The following is an 18,655-nucleotide window of genomic DNA, read 5'->3' on the forward strand; positions in this document are numbered from 1 at the left end:
AAGAGCCAGCAGCCTAAACAGCTCCATCATTAATATCACAGGCTTGAATTAAAGCACTTACAGTGTGATTTACTGTAAAACGGCAGAGTGAAAGTCTAAAAATGTCACTCGAATGTTTTACACACTTCAAAGGTCCTTGTTTCAGAGGTGACATCAAACCCAGGCTGAATCCCAAACTCCCTAAATAGCCTTCTAGCTTTTAAAGTTTATGAATTCTGGGCTCTGTAGCCAAATAATGCATTATATATCGACCGTGGGTGTGTCTGAGTCCCAAACGACTGTTTCTTAGCTGTATTTTGCTCTGTTGGGCTGCAGGATCCAGTAATTAAACTCCTACGTCGTGCGCTATGTAGGGAGCGGGAAGCCGATTGAGATTCAGCCCCAGTGTGGGAAGAGGGCGTCGCTGGATTGCCGCTAAATAAGACTCGCAGTGGTGATTTAGTGACCAAAACGTACTTACAGAGCTAAGGCTTGTGTAATAAACAGCGCTGTGTGATCACATGTTCACTGTTATACGACATAAAGTAAAAAAAATCCATGAAATGACCGCAATGCACAGCGACGGGCAACCGAGCAGTCTCCTCGTTCAGTGGCTCGGCAACGATACCGAACTCTGAAGGAACTACATTTCTTTATGGCATGCTTGTTTATGTTGATTATTATTAATAATAACTTAAATGGTTTTCTAAAAACGGTGTATTTTGTCATGTTTTATGTTGGTGGCCGTTTTATAAAAGCAGTAAGCCGCTTGAGGCCGCGCGTTACAGTGATTTTATCAGTTTGACTCCACTTCGCGTCAGCACCCTTGATGAAATGCAGTAACTGGTGGCCTCGCGTGGCTTTATTGCTTTTAAAGAGGAGCTGTGTGTCTGTTTGTCTGAAGTGTTTGTGAAAGGTCAGGCGTGTACCGGGCAGTACCGAATGCTGGTGAAGACGGGCGGCTTCGTGTGGGTGGAGACTCAGGCCACGGTTATTTATAACAGCAAAAACTCTCAGCCGCAGTGCGTCGTCTGTGTCAACTACGTCCTCAGGTACCACAACTCGCCTGTGTGGGTGCAGTCGTGTGAGAGTTTGGGCGCTCCTGGTCTAATTGCATGCTTTTGTTGATTGAGCATCAATACATGCTCTACACACTTTAACACACACTTACTGCTTATTTATCATATTTATCATATTAGTGGGAATAAATAAAACAGGCTGTATTTAATGTGGGTGGGGTCATAAGAGTAGTAGTGTATTAAAATGTGCGGAAGTGTGTTGTCTGTGGAGATTTGTTCACTTATTCTCACTTAGAAAATCAACAAAAATGTCATTTGTCCAAATGTTTGCTCATGACTATATAACATGCAGCCTCCATGTGGAAAAAAAAAGGTTTGGTTTTGAAATCCAGATTCAGTGAAGCTGATTGTTTATCTGCTTCGCCCTCAATCAGCTTCTGTCTCTGGTGGTCTTAACCTACTAGAGCTGCAGCGCTGCTCTGCCTCAGGGTGGTGCTGTAGCAGACTGGCTCACCCAGTTGGTCCTTCATAGCCTAGAAACTGTAACTTGGCCTGGATTCCTCTGAAAAACTTACAGACAGTTGACAGAGTGCTTGAATGTCTTGTGCACATCCATAACTCCTGTACCGAGTGTAATGTTTATTATTTTGTGATGTTTAAATTGTAAATTTGGTGCTTCAGCTGTGCGTCCCTTTGTTCGTTCCAGCGGAGTTGAAGAGCCTGAACTTGTCCTCTCTGTCCACCAGTCTAACTCTGCATTGGTAAAGCAGGAAAGGGAGGATGAGGAAGAGGAGAGAGAGAGCGAGAGAGGACAGCAGGAGTGCTCACGGAAAATGAGGAGTAAAGAGGAGGCGAGCAGTGAGAGAGAGGAGCAGACTGCAGTGCTCTTTGATGACCTGAAGGGGGAGCCAGAGGCCCTAACTCAGCTGCATTTCAGCAGCACAGGTAAACAAATAAAGAACTGTAAAAACCTTGTGCTTCCACAGACTCGCCACTTTATTAGAAACACCCACCTTGTGTTTCCATTAACTCGCCACTTTATTAGAAACACCCACCTTGTGTTTCCATTAACTGGCCACTTTATTAGAAACACCCACCTTGTGCTTCCACTCACTGGCCACTTTATTAGAAACACCCACCTTGTGCTTCCACTCACTGGCCACTTTATTAGAAACACCCACCTTGTGCTTCCACTCACTGGCCACTTTATTGGAAACACCCACCTTGTGCTTCTACTCACTGGCCGCTTTATTGGAAACACCCACCTTGTGCTTCCACTCACTGGACAGTTTATTAGAAACACCCACCTTGTGCTTCCACTAACTGGCCACTTTATTAGAAACACTCACCTTGTGCTTCCACTCACTGGCCACTTTATTAGAAACACCCACCTTGTGCTTCCACTCACTGGCCACTTTATTGGAAACACCCACCTTGTGCTTCTACTCACTGGCCGCTTTATTAGAAACACCCACCTTGTGCTTCCACTCATAGGCCACTTTATTGGAAACACCCACCTTGTGCTTCTACTCACTGGCCGCTTTATTGGAAACACCCACCTTGTGCTTCCACTCACTGGCCAGTTTATTAGAAACACCCACCTTGTGCTTCCACTCACTGGCCACTTTATTAGAAACACCCACCTTGCGCTTCCACTCACTGGACACTTAATTAGAAACACCTACCTTGTGCTTCCACTCACTGGCCACTTAATTAGAAACACCTACCTTGTGCTTCCACTCACTGGCCACTTTATTAGAAACACCTACCTTGTTCTTCCACTCACTGGCCACTTTATTAGAAACACCCACCTTGTGCTTCCACTCATAGGCCACTTTATTAGAAACACCTACCTTGTTCTTCCACTCACTGGCCGCTTTATTAGAAACACCTACCTTGTGCTTCCACTCACTGGCCACTTTATTAGAAACACCCACCTTGTGCTTCCACTCACTGGCCGCTTTATTAGAAACACCTACCTTGTGCTTCCACTCACTGGCCACTTTATTAGAAACACCTACCTTGTTCTTCCACTCACTGGCCACTTTATTAGAAACATCCACTTTGTGGTTCCACTCACCGGCCACTTCTCTAGCATATGAAAGATTACCACAGACAACAGAAACACAACAGAAAAGCCTCTTGGCAGAGAAGCTGAAGGATGAGTGCTGAAGCAAGTGCCTGTTGTCTTCTGTTGTAAATGTGTTTTGGTCTTTTCTGAAGTTTTCTAAGTGCAGGGAAACGCGTTGAGATGATTGTGGTAGTTGATCAGATGCTACAGACGCGGCAGACAGAGATCAGTTTGAAAGCGTCCTTTAACAGTCCTGTGCTATCTCTCTTTCACAGATACAGAGCTCGGTGTGTTAAAAGACGTCCCCCTCTACAGTGACGTCATGTTGCCCTCCACCAGCGTTCTGTTGCCCCTTTCACCCCTTTCACCCCCCACTGAAGATCCCTGTGCCACACTAAGCCATTCTGACTCCACCGCAACCCAGCTCCAGTTGGAGGACTTCTCTTTCCCGTCATCAAACACCCCCAGCGCTGTAGGGGGCATCACTTGCAGCTCGACTCAGGTTCGAATGAGAAGCTGTCAGCGTTCAGTTTCAAGACATTTGAACTGTTTTCACGATGTTTTTACGTTAGACATCCAGAGCAGCTGCTGTAGTTTTGCTGTACTGTTTAAAGGCAGTATATAAACTAGGGAGTTGCACAACTACAGATTGTTTTAAAAGTGGACGGTTATGATTGTGATGAAAGTTGATGAAATGCACTCCCACAGGACCCGGGCATTTCTTGGATTGGGATGAAACGCATGAAGAGAAATTCTGCAAATGAATGAACAGCCTAAATAAAGCATAATGATCACTAAATCAGATACACAGATCAGGCATAACATGACCGCCTCCTCGTTTCTACGCTCACTGTCCACTTTATCAGCTCCACTGACCGTATAGCTGCACTCTGTAGTTCTACAGTTACAGACTGTAGTCCATCTGTTTCTCTGATACTCTGTTACCCTGTTCTTCAGTGGTCAGGACCCCCATGGACACTGTGTCCACTCACTGTCCACTCTATTAGACACTCCTACCTTGTCAGTCCACCTTGTAGATGTAAAGTCAGAGGCGACAGCTCATCTGCTTCTGCACAGTTTGTGTTGGTCATCCTCTAGTCCTTCATCAGGGGTCACAGGGCGCTGCCCACTGGACGCTGCTGGCTGGATATTTTTGGTTGGTGGACTGTTCTCAGTCCAGCAGCGACCCTGAGGTGTTTAAAATCTCCAGCAGCACTGCTGCGTCTGATCCACTCAGACCAGTGCAACACACACTAGCACCCCACCACCTGAGGATGCTGACCCACCGCCCAAACAGTACCTGCTCTGTGAGGGTCCATGGGGGTCCTGACCACTGATGAACAGAGTAAAAAAAAACAGATGGACTACAGTCTGTAACTGTAGAACTACAACACTGATAGTTGTTTCATAAGCTTGTGTTTGTCTCTCTTTCTGTCCAGCCTATTAGCTCGTTGACCTCTGATCTCAGCAACCAATGCAAAGTGGACGTAGCGGAGATGTTCTCCATGGAGACGGAGCCAAAAACCCTGCTGGACACACAGGTCCTCCCTGTCCTTTCAAACTTTATGTTCACACTTTTATGAAAACTGGACCGTTTCATTTAGAAACGGTCCAGAAAGACCTGGAATAAAATCTGACTGCATGATCATACAAACCTCAATTCCAAAAACGTGAATATACACCAGTTCCCAATTCAGGGCGGAGCCTGTTTACCACTGTGTCACCTTTCATTTTACCAGCACTCAGGAATCATTTGGGGACTGAAGACACTACAGGTGTATCCACACTAGGTCATCCGTACTGTGCCCGAGCAATTTTGACCCCCAAAGTCCAGTTCGTTTGACCGGCGTGATGGCTCAGTTAGGCTCGGACACGGTACGCATCTAGTGTGATCGTAACCGTGGCCGAGCATGGATCAATGATCCGACTGTCCTACTTCTCAATTTATTTGAGTATATTTGGATTAATACTGGATCTGCTTCTCATGCTACTGAAGAACGTGAAGTGGACAGTCGTGCTCGGACACGGTACGAAGCATGTGAGTGTGCCCTAATTGAGACCTCGCAATGAAAAAATACATGTATGAAATTTTTGGGGAAAAATCATATAATTATGTTATGGCATTTTTGGAGGTCTTGTGTTTTAAAATAAATATAAATAAAGCATAGTTTGGCTTTATAACATAAAAGTTGAGACAAAATAAAACGGGAAACAAAATAACAATCCAAAAAAGATGGAATGGTTAATATTTGTTTTTTTGTTGGTCTTAATTGACGCAGTTTTAAAAGTGGATTTTTTGCCATTTTTCGGTTATATAAGTGTACACCTGTGCAACTGCACGAGGACTTCGCTGATGTATCATATCGCTGCTGTCGGAGCAAAACCTTGTATCTCCATTTCTGTTGTTTTTTGATATAAAAAGCCTGTTGCCCTTTACATTCTGTGTAAATTTCATGATGAAAGGACCAAAAGAAACAGTCCAGAATGACTTGGAAAAACGTCTGGTTCCAGTGGACTTACATTAATCGTAAAGTATTTTTTCTTCTCTTTTACAGTTATCGTTTTGGAGAGACGAGGTTTTGTCCCAACAACAGTGACATGCTTTATAATTCACTGCGTGTTTTTAATAGGAGACATACAGGACATTTTCACACCCACATTCTCTGATCACGTAGCCGTGCTATCACATCTGCACTTGCAGAATGTTTCTTGGTGATGTCATGTTGAAATAAGCATGGACGGCCCTGAAAAAGACGGTGTCTAAAAGGCAGCATACGTTGCTGTGATGTGTGTAGATCTTTCAGCATTAATAGTGTTTTCGCAGATTACCCATTAATAACCCCCACACTGTGAACGCTGATGGATTTTGAACTTTACACTGGTAACAATCTGGATGGTCCTTTTCGTGTTCGACCCAGAAAATACAACATCCATTATTTCCTCGAACAATCTGAAAGGATGACTGAGATCACGGTTCATGTTTCCACTGAACGTCGGCCCTTTTCAGATGAGCTCGAGCCCAGAGAAGTCGGCGGTGTTTCTTGCCGTTAGTAATATATGGCTTATGACGTCACTGTACTTAATTTAACTTGTTTAGTGAGTTCTTTGGATTCTCTAAATCATTTGATTATTTTTTTTGTACCTAAAATCTTTGCAGTCGCTCATTGAGGAATGTTGTTTTCTTAACCTGTCTTTGGCAAAGTGGCTCAGCCAAGCTCATAAACAACTCGGCCTTTCTTTGGTGCTCCTTTTATGCCCAAGCATGACTGAATAAGCTGATGAAGATGTTTTTGAACATTTCACGATTGTCCTAAACTGCCCCAGTTCCATCAATTTATATGAATGTATGTTGTTTCTGTATAGTTTAAATAGGGTGTGTATACAGATCAATGAGTTCTGCTCTTATTTGCGTTTCACACACTGTCCCAACTTTTTTGGACCTGAGGTTTGTATATTGAGCATTATAAAGTTTTTCTTCCTCCTCTAAAAGTCACTGTTCTGGAGATTTGGAGTTTTTAAGAGCGATGATATACATACAGGGCGATATTTTGAGTGGTGAGAACAAACGTACCATAAACTAAGCAGGCATACCTGTAATGTATATCTATATTGCGTATCGCTGCTGTCGGAACGAAACCTTATATCTCCATTTTTGTCCATTTTTAGTTTTTGTCATAATTTGAAAATACCTGTGGTTCTATATATTGTGTGTAAATTTCATGATGAAAGGGCCAAAAGAAATGACCCAAATTTGCTTGGAAAAAATTCTGGTTCCATAGACTTAGATTCAAAGTACAGTAGGTTTTTTCCTTCTCCTGTAAAGTTATCCCTTTGGAGATAGGAGGTTTAGATCCAACAACAGCGATGTAGTTAATATGTTAACTGTGTGTTAGGGGTGTAATGATTCTGAAACCCAGTAACTGTGATAGAAACGTCCACGGTCTCATGTCGCTCTTCCAGAAAATGGAGCTTATTGTACGGTGTGTGTGGGTTTTTTTTTCCCAGGCGGTGGAGGATTTGGATCTGGAGATGTTAGCTCCCTACATCTCCATGGATGACGATTACCAGCTCCACGTTCACTCTCCAGCGCAGTCTGGACGTGTTAGCCCAGTTCCAACATCAAAATCAGCTCAGAAAGATTCACCAAACCGGACACAGACGCTGACCTGCAGCACGGGCACCAACATTAAACCCTCAGAGCAGCTCACAGCAGCACAGCCACAGCAGAGCTCCAACAGGTAAGAGCCTCGCACGGGCAGAGGAGTCTAAACCCTGTACACTGGTGAGAAGACTGGGTTCTTTAAGGGTTCTTTAGTAAAAGCAGTGGCTCGTAATAACAAAGAGCCATCTGAACGCTGAAACACGTGGCTCTACAGCAGAATTAGGTTTGTAGTTAAACATAAAAGAATCCTCCCTCACAGTAAAATAAAGCTCTGCTGGTCGTGGTTCACCTTCTGATGATGTGTCTTGAAGGTGGGAGGAACTTTTGTAAGCGCTTTGGGGCGGATCCATGAGGAGGACTGTACCCAGAGTGGTTCTCTGAGGCCCTGCAGACCTGCTTACGGTACCGAACATCAACGTCAAGGAAAGACGTGATGAGGCAGAGTTTTGTTGTTATGCATCCAAAAAACGGAACAATCTGTAAACTGACATCAGACCGACAGACGCAGGTTTTAAGAAGCAACTTTCTGGTTTCACTTTTTATTTTTCCGGTAAAGTTTTTATTTTATTTTTTGTCTTGCTTTTGTTTTTTTCATATTCTTGCTGCTTTTGTGATGTTCTTGTGTGATTTTATTTTAAATAATTTTATTATCTCTTATTTAAACCCTCTGCGGAGCACTTTGAGTGGCATTACATGTGTGAAAGGTGCTATGCATGCTGGGTATTGTAGTGAGACAACACTAGAAGTAAACACACAAAGCACGCCAAGGTGTGAATCCTGTCAAACTGATGAGACTGAGGGATGCAGTGCTGGGACCTTCAGAACATTACATATCATAATGAATAACATTAGGTGCTAGTTTTAGGGTGGACTGCCCCTTTACATACATGGAACTGAGTAAATGGAACTACTGGTGCAAAGACAGACAGACGCCTGAGATGTGAGCAGTTTTATTGCTGAGTTGGACGACAAACGTTAAACTAACACTCTCTCTCTCTCTCTCTCTCTCTCTCTCTCTCTCTCTCTCTCTCTCTCTCTCTCTCTCTCTCCCCTTTCTCTCCATCACTCCCTCTCTTTCTCTCCACCCTGTCTCTCATCTCTCTCTCTCTCTCTCTCTCTCTACCCTTTCTCTCTCTCTCTCTCCCCACCCTTTCTCTCAATCTTTCTCTCCACCCTGTCTCTCTCTCTCTCTCTCTCTCTCTCTCTCTCTCTCCCTCCACCCTTTCTCTCTCTCTCTGTCTCCCTCTCTATACCCTTTCTCTTCATCCCTCTCTCTCTCTGTCTCTCTGTCTCTCTCTCTCTCTCTCTCTCTCTCTCTCTCTCTCTCTCTCTCTCTCTCTCTCTCTCTCTCTCTCTCTCTCTATACCCTTTCTCTCATTTCTCTATCTCTCTCTCTCTCTCCACCCTTTCTCTCCATCTCTCCCTCTCACTCTCTCCACCCTTCTTCTCTCTGTCTCTCCCCACCCTTTCTCTTTCTCTCTCTGTCTCTCAGGGCATGTCAGCCAGACTTACATCTCTCCTCCGCGACTCAGCCTCACCAAAAGCCCCTGAAGAGGAAATTAGAAACAATTTCTCTGTCTCAGGCCATCGGGCTGGTATGTGAGCGCACACGAGCGCAGTTATTTATTATTGAGTGAGTGTTGGAAAGCCACTCACAGCAGCCCCTCAAAGTATTTGTCAATATAATGATTGATAAATGTGAATGGAGTCCTTCAGATTACTTCATAAAATGTTTAAAGTCATATTCGTTTAACACTAAAACACATTCAGCACAACATCAGCCTGACGCTGGACTCTGTGAGGAGCTCTGTCCAGACTGTAAAGCACAGAGGTGGAAACTACAGAGTCTGGGGCTGTTTTTTCTTTGGGATTTTGGCTGCAAGTCTGTAAAGAAACTGATCGAACAGCAACGGTCAGCCGCCTTTTCAAAGAACACTTTGCCAAGAGCAAATGACAGTCTTGGAATTGTCTGTTTACTGGAATTAGGGTTGGATTACCAGCCAGGCCAGTGTCCTGGGGCCTTTGACTGCCAGGGGGGCCCAGTGGGCCAGAGGGAGCTCAAATAATTGGAACCATCCACTGCAGATATAAACATCATGAATGACTATGTATGTACATGGAGAATGTTATCTGTCCTTATAAAGCCGTTAGTTCCGGCCACGTGAGCTGGTTGGTTGCGCAGAGTTCTAACTGCTGTTATTTCACCATAACATCACGGGTTTTTCACACCGTATCACTCCGCTGACACACTGTTGCTAAGCAACGACTCTGACAGCTGTAGGAGACGCTTGAGCCATCTGAGTGGGCGGAGCGCGTTACTCTGACGTAGCAACGAGCTGCTCGTTAAGGAGCTCTAATTAGGAGGAAGGAGCTGAACATTAAAACATATTAAACGCCGCGTTCACGGCCAGTTTATTCATTTCTTACTGTATTTATTTAACTGCTGTATTAAAGCAGTAGAGCACTCGAGGAGGGAGTTATCACCAATGACATTCCACGTCATTCCACGATAACGCCCTCCCTCTCCGCTTCTACTGCTGAAAAAAGCCTCTAATTTTACTTTATTATTCCTGATTGTTGTTGCAGATGGAATGGGATGTTTTTGGACTTCTGTCTTTGCTTTATTACTCAGTTCTAATTAAAAGAAAAAGAGAAGAAAAAAAAAGCGCAAATCGTTAGACTGTACACTCTTAGAAAAGATTTCTGTAAAAGGGTTCTTTAGTAAAGAAAATGGTTCTAGGTAGAACCATGAACACACATGCTTCATCGTGAAACCTTCTTCAGATGGATGGAGACGGTTGTGGTGTAGATGGTTCTATATAGAATCTTTCTGAAAAGGGTTCTTGCTATTGTTACGATGTCAGGCTTGTTACAGTTGGAGAACCCTTTTTGGTGCGACATAGAACCAGCACAACACCAGCACAACACACACTAACACCACGCCAGAGTTGCACCACTGCAGTGCTGAGAATGATCCACCACCCAAACAGTACCTGCTCTGTGAGGGTCCATGGGGGTCCTGACCACTGAAGAACAGGGTAACAGAGTATCAGAGAAACAGATGGACTACAGTCTGTAACTGTAGAACTACAGAGTGCAGCTATACAGTAAGTGGAGCTGATAAAGTGGACAGTGAGCGTAGAAACAAGGCTGTGGTCCTGATGTTACGCCTGACCGGTGTGTATTTTTCAATGCTTATGCGTAGGTTAAGGAGTCTCAGTGTAGGTAGCCTTCACATGAAATGTGACCCTTGATTTTTGTGCCACTCGTGTGATCATTATTGCTCATAACTGCTGATGAACTCTTGTTTCAGTTAATATGCATTTATTAATGCTTTATTAGAATAACCTACATATACATGTGATATATTGTATATTCATGAGTTTATCTAGATGGTAAACATCAGTGAGTCACTGACAGTGTCTTTCTCCCAGGGTTCTGTGCTGCAGGTGGTCAGCGACTTACCTGGAGCAGGTAAAAGGGTCAGGAAGTCAGAGGTTGTAGGATTGGAGGCAGTTTCTCAGCCCACTGTGCCAGAGTCCGTCACTATACTACTGCTGCCCTCTGGTAGGTGTTTTGCGTTTTTGTTTGAATAGGAGATATCAATAGTCAATAAACAACCTCAATAAACGCTCCTGTAAACTAGAATGGGAGATATTAGTCCATAGACGCCCCCAAAAACACTCCTGTAAACTAGAGTGGGAGATATTAGTCCGTAGACGCCCCCAATAAACGCTCCTGTAAACTAGAATAGGAGATATTAGTCCATAGACGCCCCCAATACACGCTCCTGTAAACTAGAATGGGAGATATTAGTCCATAGACGCCCCCAATACACGCTCCTGTAAACTAGAATGGGAGATATTAGTCCATAGACGCCCCCAAAAACACTCCTGTAAACTAGAGTGGGAGATATTAGTCCGTAGACGCCCCCAATAAACGCTCCTGTAAACTAGAATAGGAGATATTAGTCCATAGACGCCCCCAATACACGCTCCTGTAAACTAGAATGGGAGATATTAGTCCATAGACGCCCCAATACACGCTCCTGTAAACTAGAATGGGAGATATTAGTCCATAGACGCCCCCAATACACGCTCCTGTAAACTAGAATGGGAGATATTAGTCCATAGACGCCCCCAATACACGCTCCTGTAAACTAGAATGGGAGATATTAGTCCATAGACGCCCCCAATACACGCTCCTGTAAACTAGAATGGGAGATATTAGTCCATAGACGCCCCCAATACACGCTCCTGTAAACTAGAATGGGAGATATTAGTCCATAGACGCCCCCAATACACGCTCCTGTAAACTAGAATGGGAGATATTAGTCCATAGACGCCCCCAATACACGCTCCTGTAAACTAGAATGGGAGATATTAGTCCATAGACGCCCCCAATACACGCTCCTGTAAACTAGAATGGGAGATATTAGTCCATAGACGCCCCCAATACACGCTCCTGTAAACTAGAATGGGAGATATTAGTCCATAGACGCCCCCAATACACGCTCCTGTAAACTAGAATGGGAGATATTAGTCCATAGACGCCCCCAATACACGCTCCTGTAAACTAGAATGGGAGATATTAGTCCATAGACGCCCCCAATACACGCTCCTGTAAACTAGAATGGGAGATATTAGTCCATAGACGCCCCCAATACACGCTCCTGTAAACTAGAATGGGAGATATTAGTCCATAGACGCCCCCAATACACGCTCCTGTAAACTAGAATGGGAGATATTAGTCCATAGACGCCCCCAATACACGCTCCTGTAAACTAGAATGGGAGATATTAGTCCATAGACGCCCCCAATACACGCTCCTGTAAACTAGAATGGGAGATATTAGTCCATAGGTACAAGTGCAATACATACACACGTTCTGTGAAATATCTGTAATTATTACTGTGCAATATCTACAATTTCAGTGAGATATCCAGTCATTACCTGCTCAGAAATGTGCGATATCCACACAACTGCGTGTGCAAACTGTAAATTTGTATAGTTTCTTAATTCTGTTTTTATTTTTTAGATTTTTCTGCGAACAGATGCCTTGTTTATTTATTTATTTCTGTAGTATATCTTATATTTAGTATTTTGTACGATGCATATCTTTATCTGCTTACTGTGTATTCTGCTGTAACAATGTAAATTTCCCCCAGTAGGATAATAAAAGTCTGTCTTATCCTAGACGCCCCCAATAAATGCTCCTATGAACTAGAATGGGAGATATTAGTCCATAGACGCCCCCAATACACGCTCCTATGAACTAAAATAGGAGATAAAAGTCCATAACTCTATAAATGGCCCCTATGGTCCACATGGCTAAACTGGAGCTGGCTAGTCAGGACATCTCTGGTTTCACAGGAAGCGTTAAACTGTGTTTCTTTCTCCTTTTCACTCTGCTGTCTTTCAGATGTGTTAAACCAGTTGCTGGCTGGACCTTCTGAAGGCAGGACACTCTCTGTGCCTCTGCCCCAGCTGACCCGCTACGACTGCGAGGTCAATGCACCCATAGCTGGACGTCAAAACCTGCTGCAGGGGGAGGAGCTCTTGTTTGCCCTGGACCAAAGCATTTAAACAGCCACACTGGACACACAGAAAGGGGCGTTACTCATTATACTTACCGATACAGGCGGCCTGTCGAAGGTTTGCGGCCTTAATTTGAATCTTCTCCCTGGAACCTTTCAGTAAGAAAACTTGGGTTTAGTTGATCATAAAGCAGTTCTGTGCTGAAGCGTCCACTCCTGTGCAAACAAAATGGGCCAAGCCCAAAACATAATGGCTTTGCTGATGGCTTTTCACTGGTCAGGGTCCAGATTTGAACCGTCAATACTGAGAGGATCAATACTGACTCCTCTTACTGTAAAAGACTGTCTGCACACAAAACTTCAACATTTAAAGAAATTAAAGCGGAAAAATCCCATACTAACCTACTTTATCCATTTCTAATGATATGTTAAGACCTAAGAGTTTAATGTGTGGGATTTATTTGCACAGGAGTGTACATTCACCTACATTCATCTTCATGATCATCCGAGTGTCCTCCTCGGGATGAAGAGCAGGTTGTTGTCTGAATAATAAACAAGCTTCATTCTCCATTTGGAGTGGGAATTCAGGTGGATACATTTTTTTTAAATAATTTTCTTTCAACCCAAAGCTAAATAATCTTAACATGTCTATTAACATATCCTGTTATCATGTATGCAGAAATGAGAGTTTATCTCCAAACATATTGTACAGTCACTGGTGTTGAATGTGGAGTAACACTAGTGATGGTGACTCCAGTGACGGTGACTCCGGTGATGGTGACTCATTTACATTTACAGCATTTAGCAGACGCTATCTTATCCACAGCGACTTACAAGAAACTCCAGCAACGGTGACTCCAGTGACTCAAGCGACAGTGACTCCAGTGACGGTGACTTCAGTGACTCCAGTGACGGTGACTCCAGTGACAGTGACTCCAGTGATGGTGACTCATTTACATTTACAGCATTTAGCAGACGCTATCTTATCCACAGCGACTTACAAGAAACTCCAGCGACGGTGACTCCAGCAACGGTGACTCCAGTGACGGTGACTTCAGTGACTCCAGCGATGGTGACTCCAGCGACGGTGACTCCAGTGACTCCAGCGACGGTGACTCCAGCGACGGTGACTCCGGTGACTCCAGCAACGGTGACTCCAGTGACTCCAGTGACGGTGACTCCAGCGACTCCAGTGACGGTGACTCCAGCGACGGTGACTTCAGTGACGGTGACTCCAGTGACTCCAGTGACGGTGACTCCAGTGACGGTGACTCCAGCGACGGTGACTTCAGTGACAGTGACTTCAGTGACGGTGACTCCAGTGACTCCAGCGACGGTGACTTCAGTGACAGTGACTTCAGTGACAGTGACTTCAGTGACGGTGACTCCAGTGACTCTGGTGACTCCAGTGACTCTGGTGACTCCAGTGATGGTGACTCCAGTGACGGTGACTCCGGTGACTCCAGCGACGGTGACTTCAGTGACAGTGACTCCAGTGATGGTGACTCCGGCAATAATCTTGTTAAAACTGAGGATTTTGTAAACTGGCTGACTCGGCAGATCAAGTGACCTCAAGTGAACTATTTTAAATCAGTAATAAAAATTTCACACAATTTTAATTACTCAGCCATTAAAGCACAGAACACCAATGACACATAGAAGTTCTAAACTGCCTGATTAACAAAAATATTAATAAATTAATGAAATATAGCGAGTGAGTCTGACTCGCCTTCAGGCCTTGAGACGCTTCCTCTCTGATGAGCCTGGAACCAAAGGGGCAGTTTAGTAGAGCTGCAAATACTGTTTTAAAATGTAAAATAAAAGTCCTGAAAACACCACAGGCCAGAATCTCTGTGATAAATGAATTATTTAAATGAAGTACATATTTTTAAATGTAATGTTAATGATATAAAACATAAACATGAATCTGTTTTATACAAATTCCTGACTTCAACCTCTTAATATATTGGTTTATATAAAAATGGTTCCTCAAACGTTGAAAGTTGGTTTTGTGACCAGCTGTTTTACAGACTCAGAGCGACTATGAAGCAGGATAAACAGAGAAAAATCAGAGAAATTATAAGAGAAAAGTGTTATTTAATCTTCATACTGACTTTCGGAGCTGACATGGTTTCCCCCCCCAAATGGACAGTGACCCGTAATTATTTGACTGTTTTCTTTTCCAAGCTATTGTTAAAACGCTTGCTGAAGCTCTTTTGGTCCAAACGTGGTTTGAACACCTGAAATGTTTCAGTGCTGACATCGCAACAAGGGGATAAAGTGGGCGTGGCCTTTGGCTCCGGCACTGTCACTAATACTGCCACAAATATTTACGTTTGATATTATTTTCCTCTAATTGTACCTGATTAGGCTTTAATGTGGTGACCGACAGTGAAAACGCCGTCGTTTGTATGAAACAGTATGAAAAACTAGTCCCCAAACTTTTGATGGGCAGCGAATTTCTGGAAGTATCTTTTTTTGGTGGACTGCTCCTTTAAAACACCTGCCTGTTGTCGGGAGATCAGTGCTGACCTATTTCACTACATGCCGCTGGGCCCGTTTTGCTCCATCAGAATCATTAGAGGGGGTCTGTGTTCATACTTCACTAGTTAATGACAGTATTAGCTACAAATGTTTACCATTAATGTCCTTTTAAGTGACAGATCACAGATGTTCAGTCATACATCACTCTCATTATATTCAGCCATAAATCATTCTCAGTGTGTTGTGATGGTTCATCTGTCAGTTTAACAGATGTGGGCTTCACCGGGGGTCCGGACTGCAGTTTATTATTATTTTTTGGGGTCGTTCAATCAACACCAGGAGTGTGAATCAGTGACCTCATAGCGATTGGATTCTTCAGGAAGTCTCAAATTTCACAAATTTCAGAATTACTGCTAAAAGGGGAAGTCCACTGATTTTTCTACATTTCTGCATAATTTAACAGACGCCCTTATCCAGAGCAGCTCTGTTCTAGAGAAACTTACACGCAGGTTCACAGTGGTGGTGATAGGAACCAGACTTCCGCCTCTAAAAGCTGAAACGGTTATTAATACCATGGTTATGAATGTCTGAGATATCGTTTACATGCCCTCAATAATCCGATTGGAATCAGAGTCCTGTAGTCATCGAATGATTCAAATGGTCATGTGAACACCACACTCCCATCTAGACATCCGATTACGAGATCTGGTAAAGAGGCTGGATTTGAGCTCAGTATTCAGATTTGAGCTCTTACTCTGATTTCTTTCGGATTTCTCAGTCTGCGAACGCGCGAGATCAGACGGTGGATGTCGCACTGAAACCAAACAAGAGATAAGGGATTTAAATATTCTTCGTCTTCTAGATGCTGTTTGTTCATATTTTCTGGCATGAAGTTTGAGCTGGACGTTACACTTACGTCGCGTCTTCTTCTGTGAGTTCTGTTTTGGGAACAAGACTTTTACGACATTTTAGGAAAAAGTAAATGTTTTTAAAAATATGAACTTAAATTTTTCTACATAGTAATTTTTTGACAAAATTACTGTGAACGGCGTTTTAATCAGCAAGATTTGGTCTGTTTTTCAAAAGTAAGACGTTCTGAATAATAATTTAAGAAGTTAATTAGCTGTAAAACTTTCTCTGTTAAAATGAAATCATCTTCAGCTCCGTTCATCATCGGGGATTCCTTAAATTTTACAGCTTCCAACAAATCAGTCTTATATTTTTTGGCATATTAGTCTGATTTCATACAGTCAAAAAAAAGTGAAATGACGTTTTGTTGATTTTCTGTGTGTTAATAAGTGACACGTCCTCTAAAGAGACACACTACTGCACACTTTAATACACAGTTACTGTGAGTTTAAAATGTTCGGAAATAAAATTAAAAAACCCAAATGTGTCTTGTGAAAAAGTTACAGCACATTTAATATTTTGAGTTTTTTTTCGATGTTAAATAGATGTTCTGCATTACAAGTTGTGACAAATTTATTGTTGAACATAAAAAGTATCGCATTTTAATTTTGTGATTTTTATTTTCGAGTTCAGCAGACGTCCTTTACACTGTGTGAAGATTTCGTGATGAACGGAAACAGAAATGCTCCAAAACTGCTTTGAATAAAATCTCTTTACATTCATTTACACTGAAAGTAAAGATTTTTGCCCTCGACTGTAAAAAAGTTACCATTTTAAAAATACTTGGTTTATTTGGACATCATGCTGTGTCTCAGTGGAGGACGCGTTAATTTACCATCACATGAAAAGTTTGAAAAAGAAAAAAACAAACAAACAAAAAAAAAAACGTAAGTTGGCCTGGGGTGTGCAAACTTTTGCATATAACCGAACAAGAATCTTATTTAAAAATGGTTTTGTATTATATATTTTGAATGGTGATGAACATGCAAGGCAAAATAATCCCCAGAGAAAGCTTTTTTTTTTTTCCGACCAATATTTTAACAGCTACATGTAAAATGTATGATAAATAATAATAATAATAATATTATAAATAAAGTGTCTATAGCTGTGTTGTTGTCATGACGACCGCTGGTTCCCATCACCACCACTGTCAAGACGTCTGAACCATTTCACACCAAACCCCTCAGAATCACTATATTTACATCTCACACACTCAATTATGCACAAATTCTGAAAAGTCGGTGGAGTTCCCCTTTGAAATACACTGAACACGCATATGTAACTGGAGAAACTATTTACACAGTATTTAAAAACAAGCTATTAGAAGTTTATTGGATTGTTATAGCTTGATTTTCTTATTTTAGCTAGAAAATGATTTACTGAATATTATTACAGTCATTTCTAACATTCAGATGATGCACATTTGCACCCTGTACGCAGCAGTCTTGCGTTCCGGGGAGCACGTTGTATGTATATGGTGTTTATACGGCTCCAGTCGCACAACTGTAAATAGATTTCCCTGCGTAAAGGGAGCCCAGCTTACCAGCAGCTCATGCAGTATGATTTCATTAGCACTGCTGTTTATAGAGTCACGTTTCCTTTCTGTCTAGTTTTACAATCAAAAGCCTAGCCTGACATTAATTGAATGTACGTGTAGGAGTTGTGGTGCTGCACTGGTGTCTGTTCTGATCACGTCTATCATATGTAGCATCTTAGAGCTTGTTTTGATCGTATAGGACACGTCCGCATACACGTCAGTGGCGCTTGAGTACTTACATGAGCTAATACATGTTTTTAAGCCAATTTACATTCATGTTTATTAACGAACATTAAATCATTTCAACCAGTTTTAACAAAGTGAAGGTTAATTTGGGGGTCATTCTACCAAAATAGGGCTTTTTTTTGTGACACTTTTTAATCCCCCAAACGGGGAAATTTCACCTCCGCATTTAAACCATCTGTGCAGTGAAACACCACATACACACTAGGGGGCAGTGAGCACACTTGCCCGGAGCGGTGGGCAGCCCTATCCACGGTGCCCGGGGAGCAGTTGGGGGTTAGGTGTCTCACTCAAGGACACCTCAGTCATGGACTGTCAGTGCTGGGGATTGAACTGGCGACCTTCTGGTTACAAGACCAGTTCCCTAACCTCCAGCCCACGACTGCCCTCAAGACAGGCTTTCACATTTTGAGGTGAAAAACAACAACATGAATCTGTTATGGATCAGCTCACGACATGATCAATAATTCAGTATAACGATATTGTCATATTACCTATGACGATGGTAGTGCTGTCCGATACATTCCCAGTATCTTCCTGTTGTGTAAATGCCATGCGCTGTTGCCATGGTAACGCTGAATGATGCCGCAGCGCAGTGGAGAAAAAGCTCCGGGCTGAAGTGGCACAAATCCGATTTTCTGCCCCTGATGTGACTCAGATCTGATGTTTTCAGGTCTGTGTGAACATAAATCTGATCTTTTCAAGTCCGATCTGA

At 42.9% G+C, this 18,655-nt stretch overlaps 1 protein-coding gene across 1 annotated transcript in view; it reads left to right on the forward strand.

The window, feature by feature from the left end:
• hif1aa (hypoxia inducible factor 1 subunit alpha a) overlaps positions 1-13,354 on the forward strand; it is a 49,579-nt gene extending 36,225 nt beyond the window's left edge. The window contains exons 8-15 of the mRNA XM_037538260.1: positions 884-1,031; positions 1,705-1,943; positions 3,345-3,571; positions 4,509-4,610; positions 7,075-7,307; positions 8,724-8,826; positions 10,666-10,798; positions 12,653-13,354. Coding sequence (XP_037394157.1) covers positions 884-1,031; positions 1,705-1,943; positions 3,345-3,571; positions 4,509-4,610; positions 7,075-7,307; positions 8,724-8,826; positions 10,666-10,798; positions 12,653-12,816 — 1,349 coding nt within the window. The 3' untranslated portion in view covers positions 12,817-13,354. The remainder of the gene's footprint in view (positions 1-883; positions 1,032-1,704; positions 1,944-3,344; positions 3,572-4,508; positions 4,611-7,074; positions 7,308-8,723; positions 8,827-10,665; positions 10,799-12,652) is intronic.
• Positions 13,355-18,655: the final 5,301 nt, after the last annotated feature.

Source organism: Pygocentrus nattereri, chromosome 5 (genome assembly GCF_015220715.1).
Source record: "Pygocentrus nattereri isolate fPygNat1 chromosome 5, fPygNat1.pri, whole genome shotgun sequence".
NCBI classification, from domain to species: domain Eukaryota; kingdom Metazoa; phylum Chordata; class Actinopteri; order Characiformes; family Serrasalmidae; genus Pygocentrus; species Pygocentrus nattereri.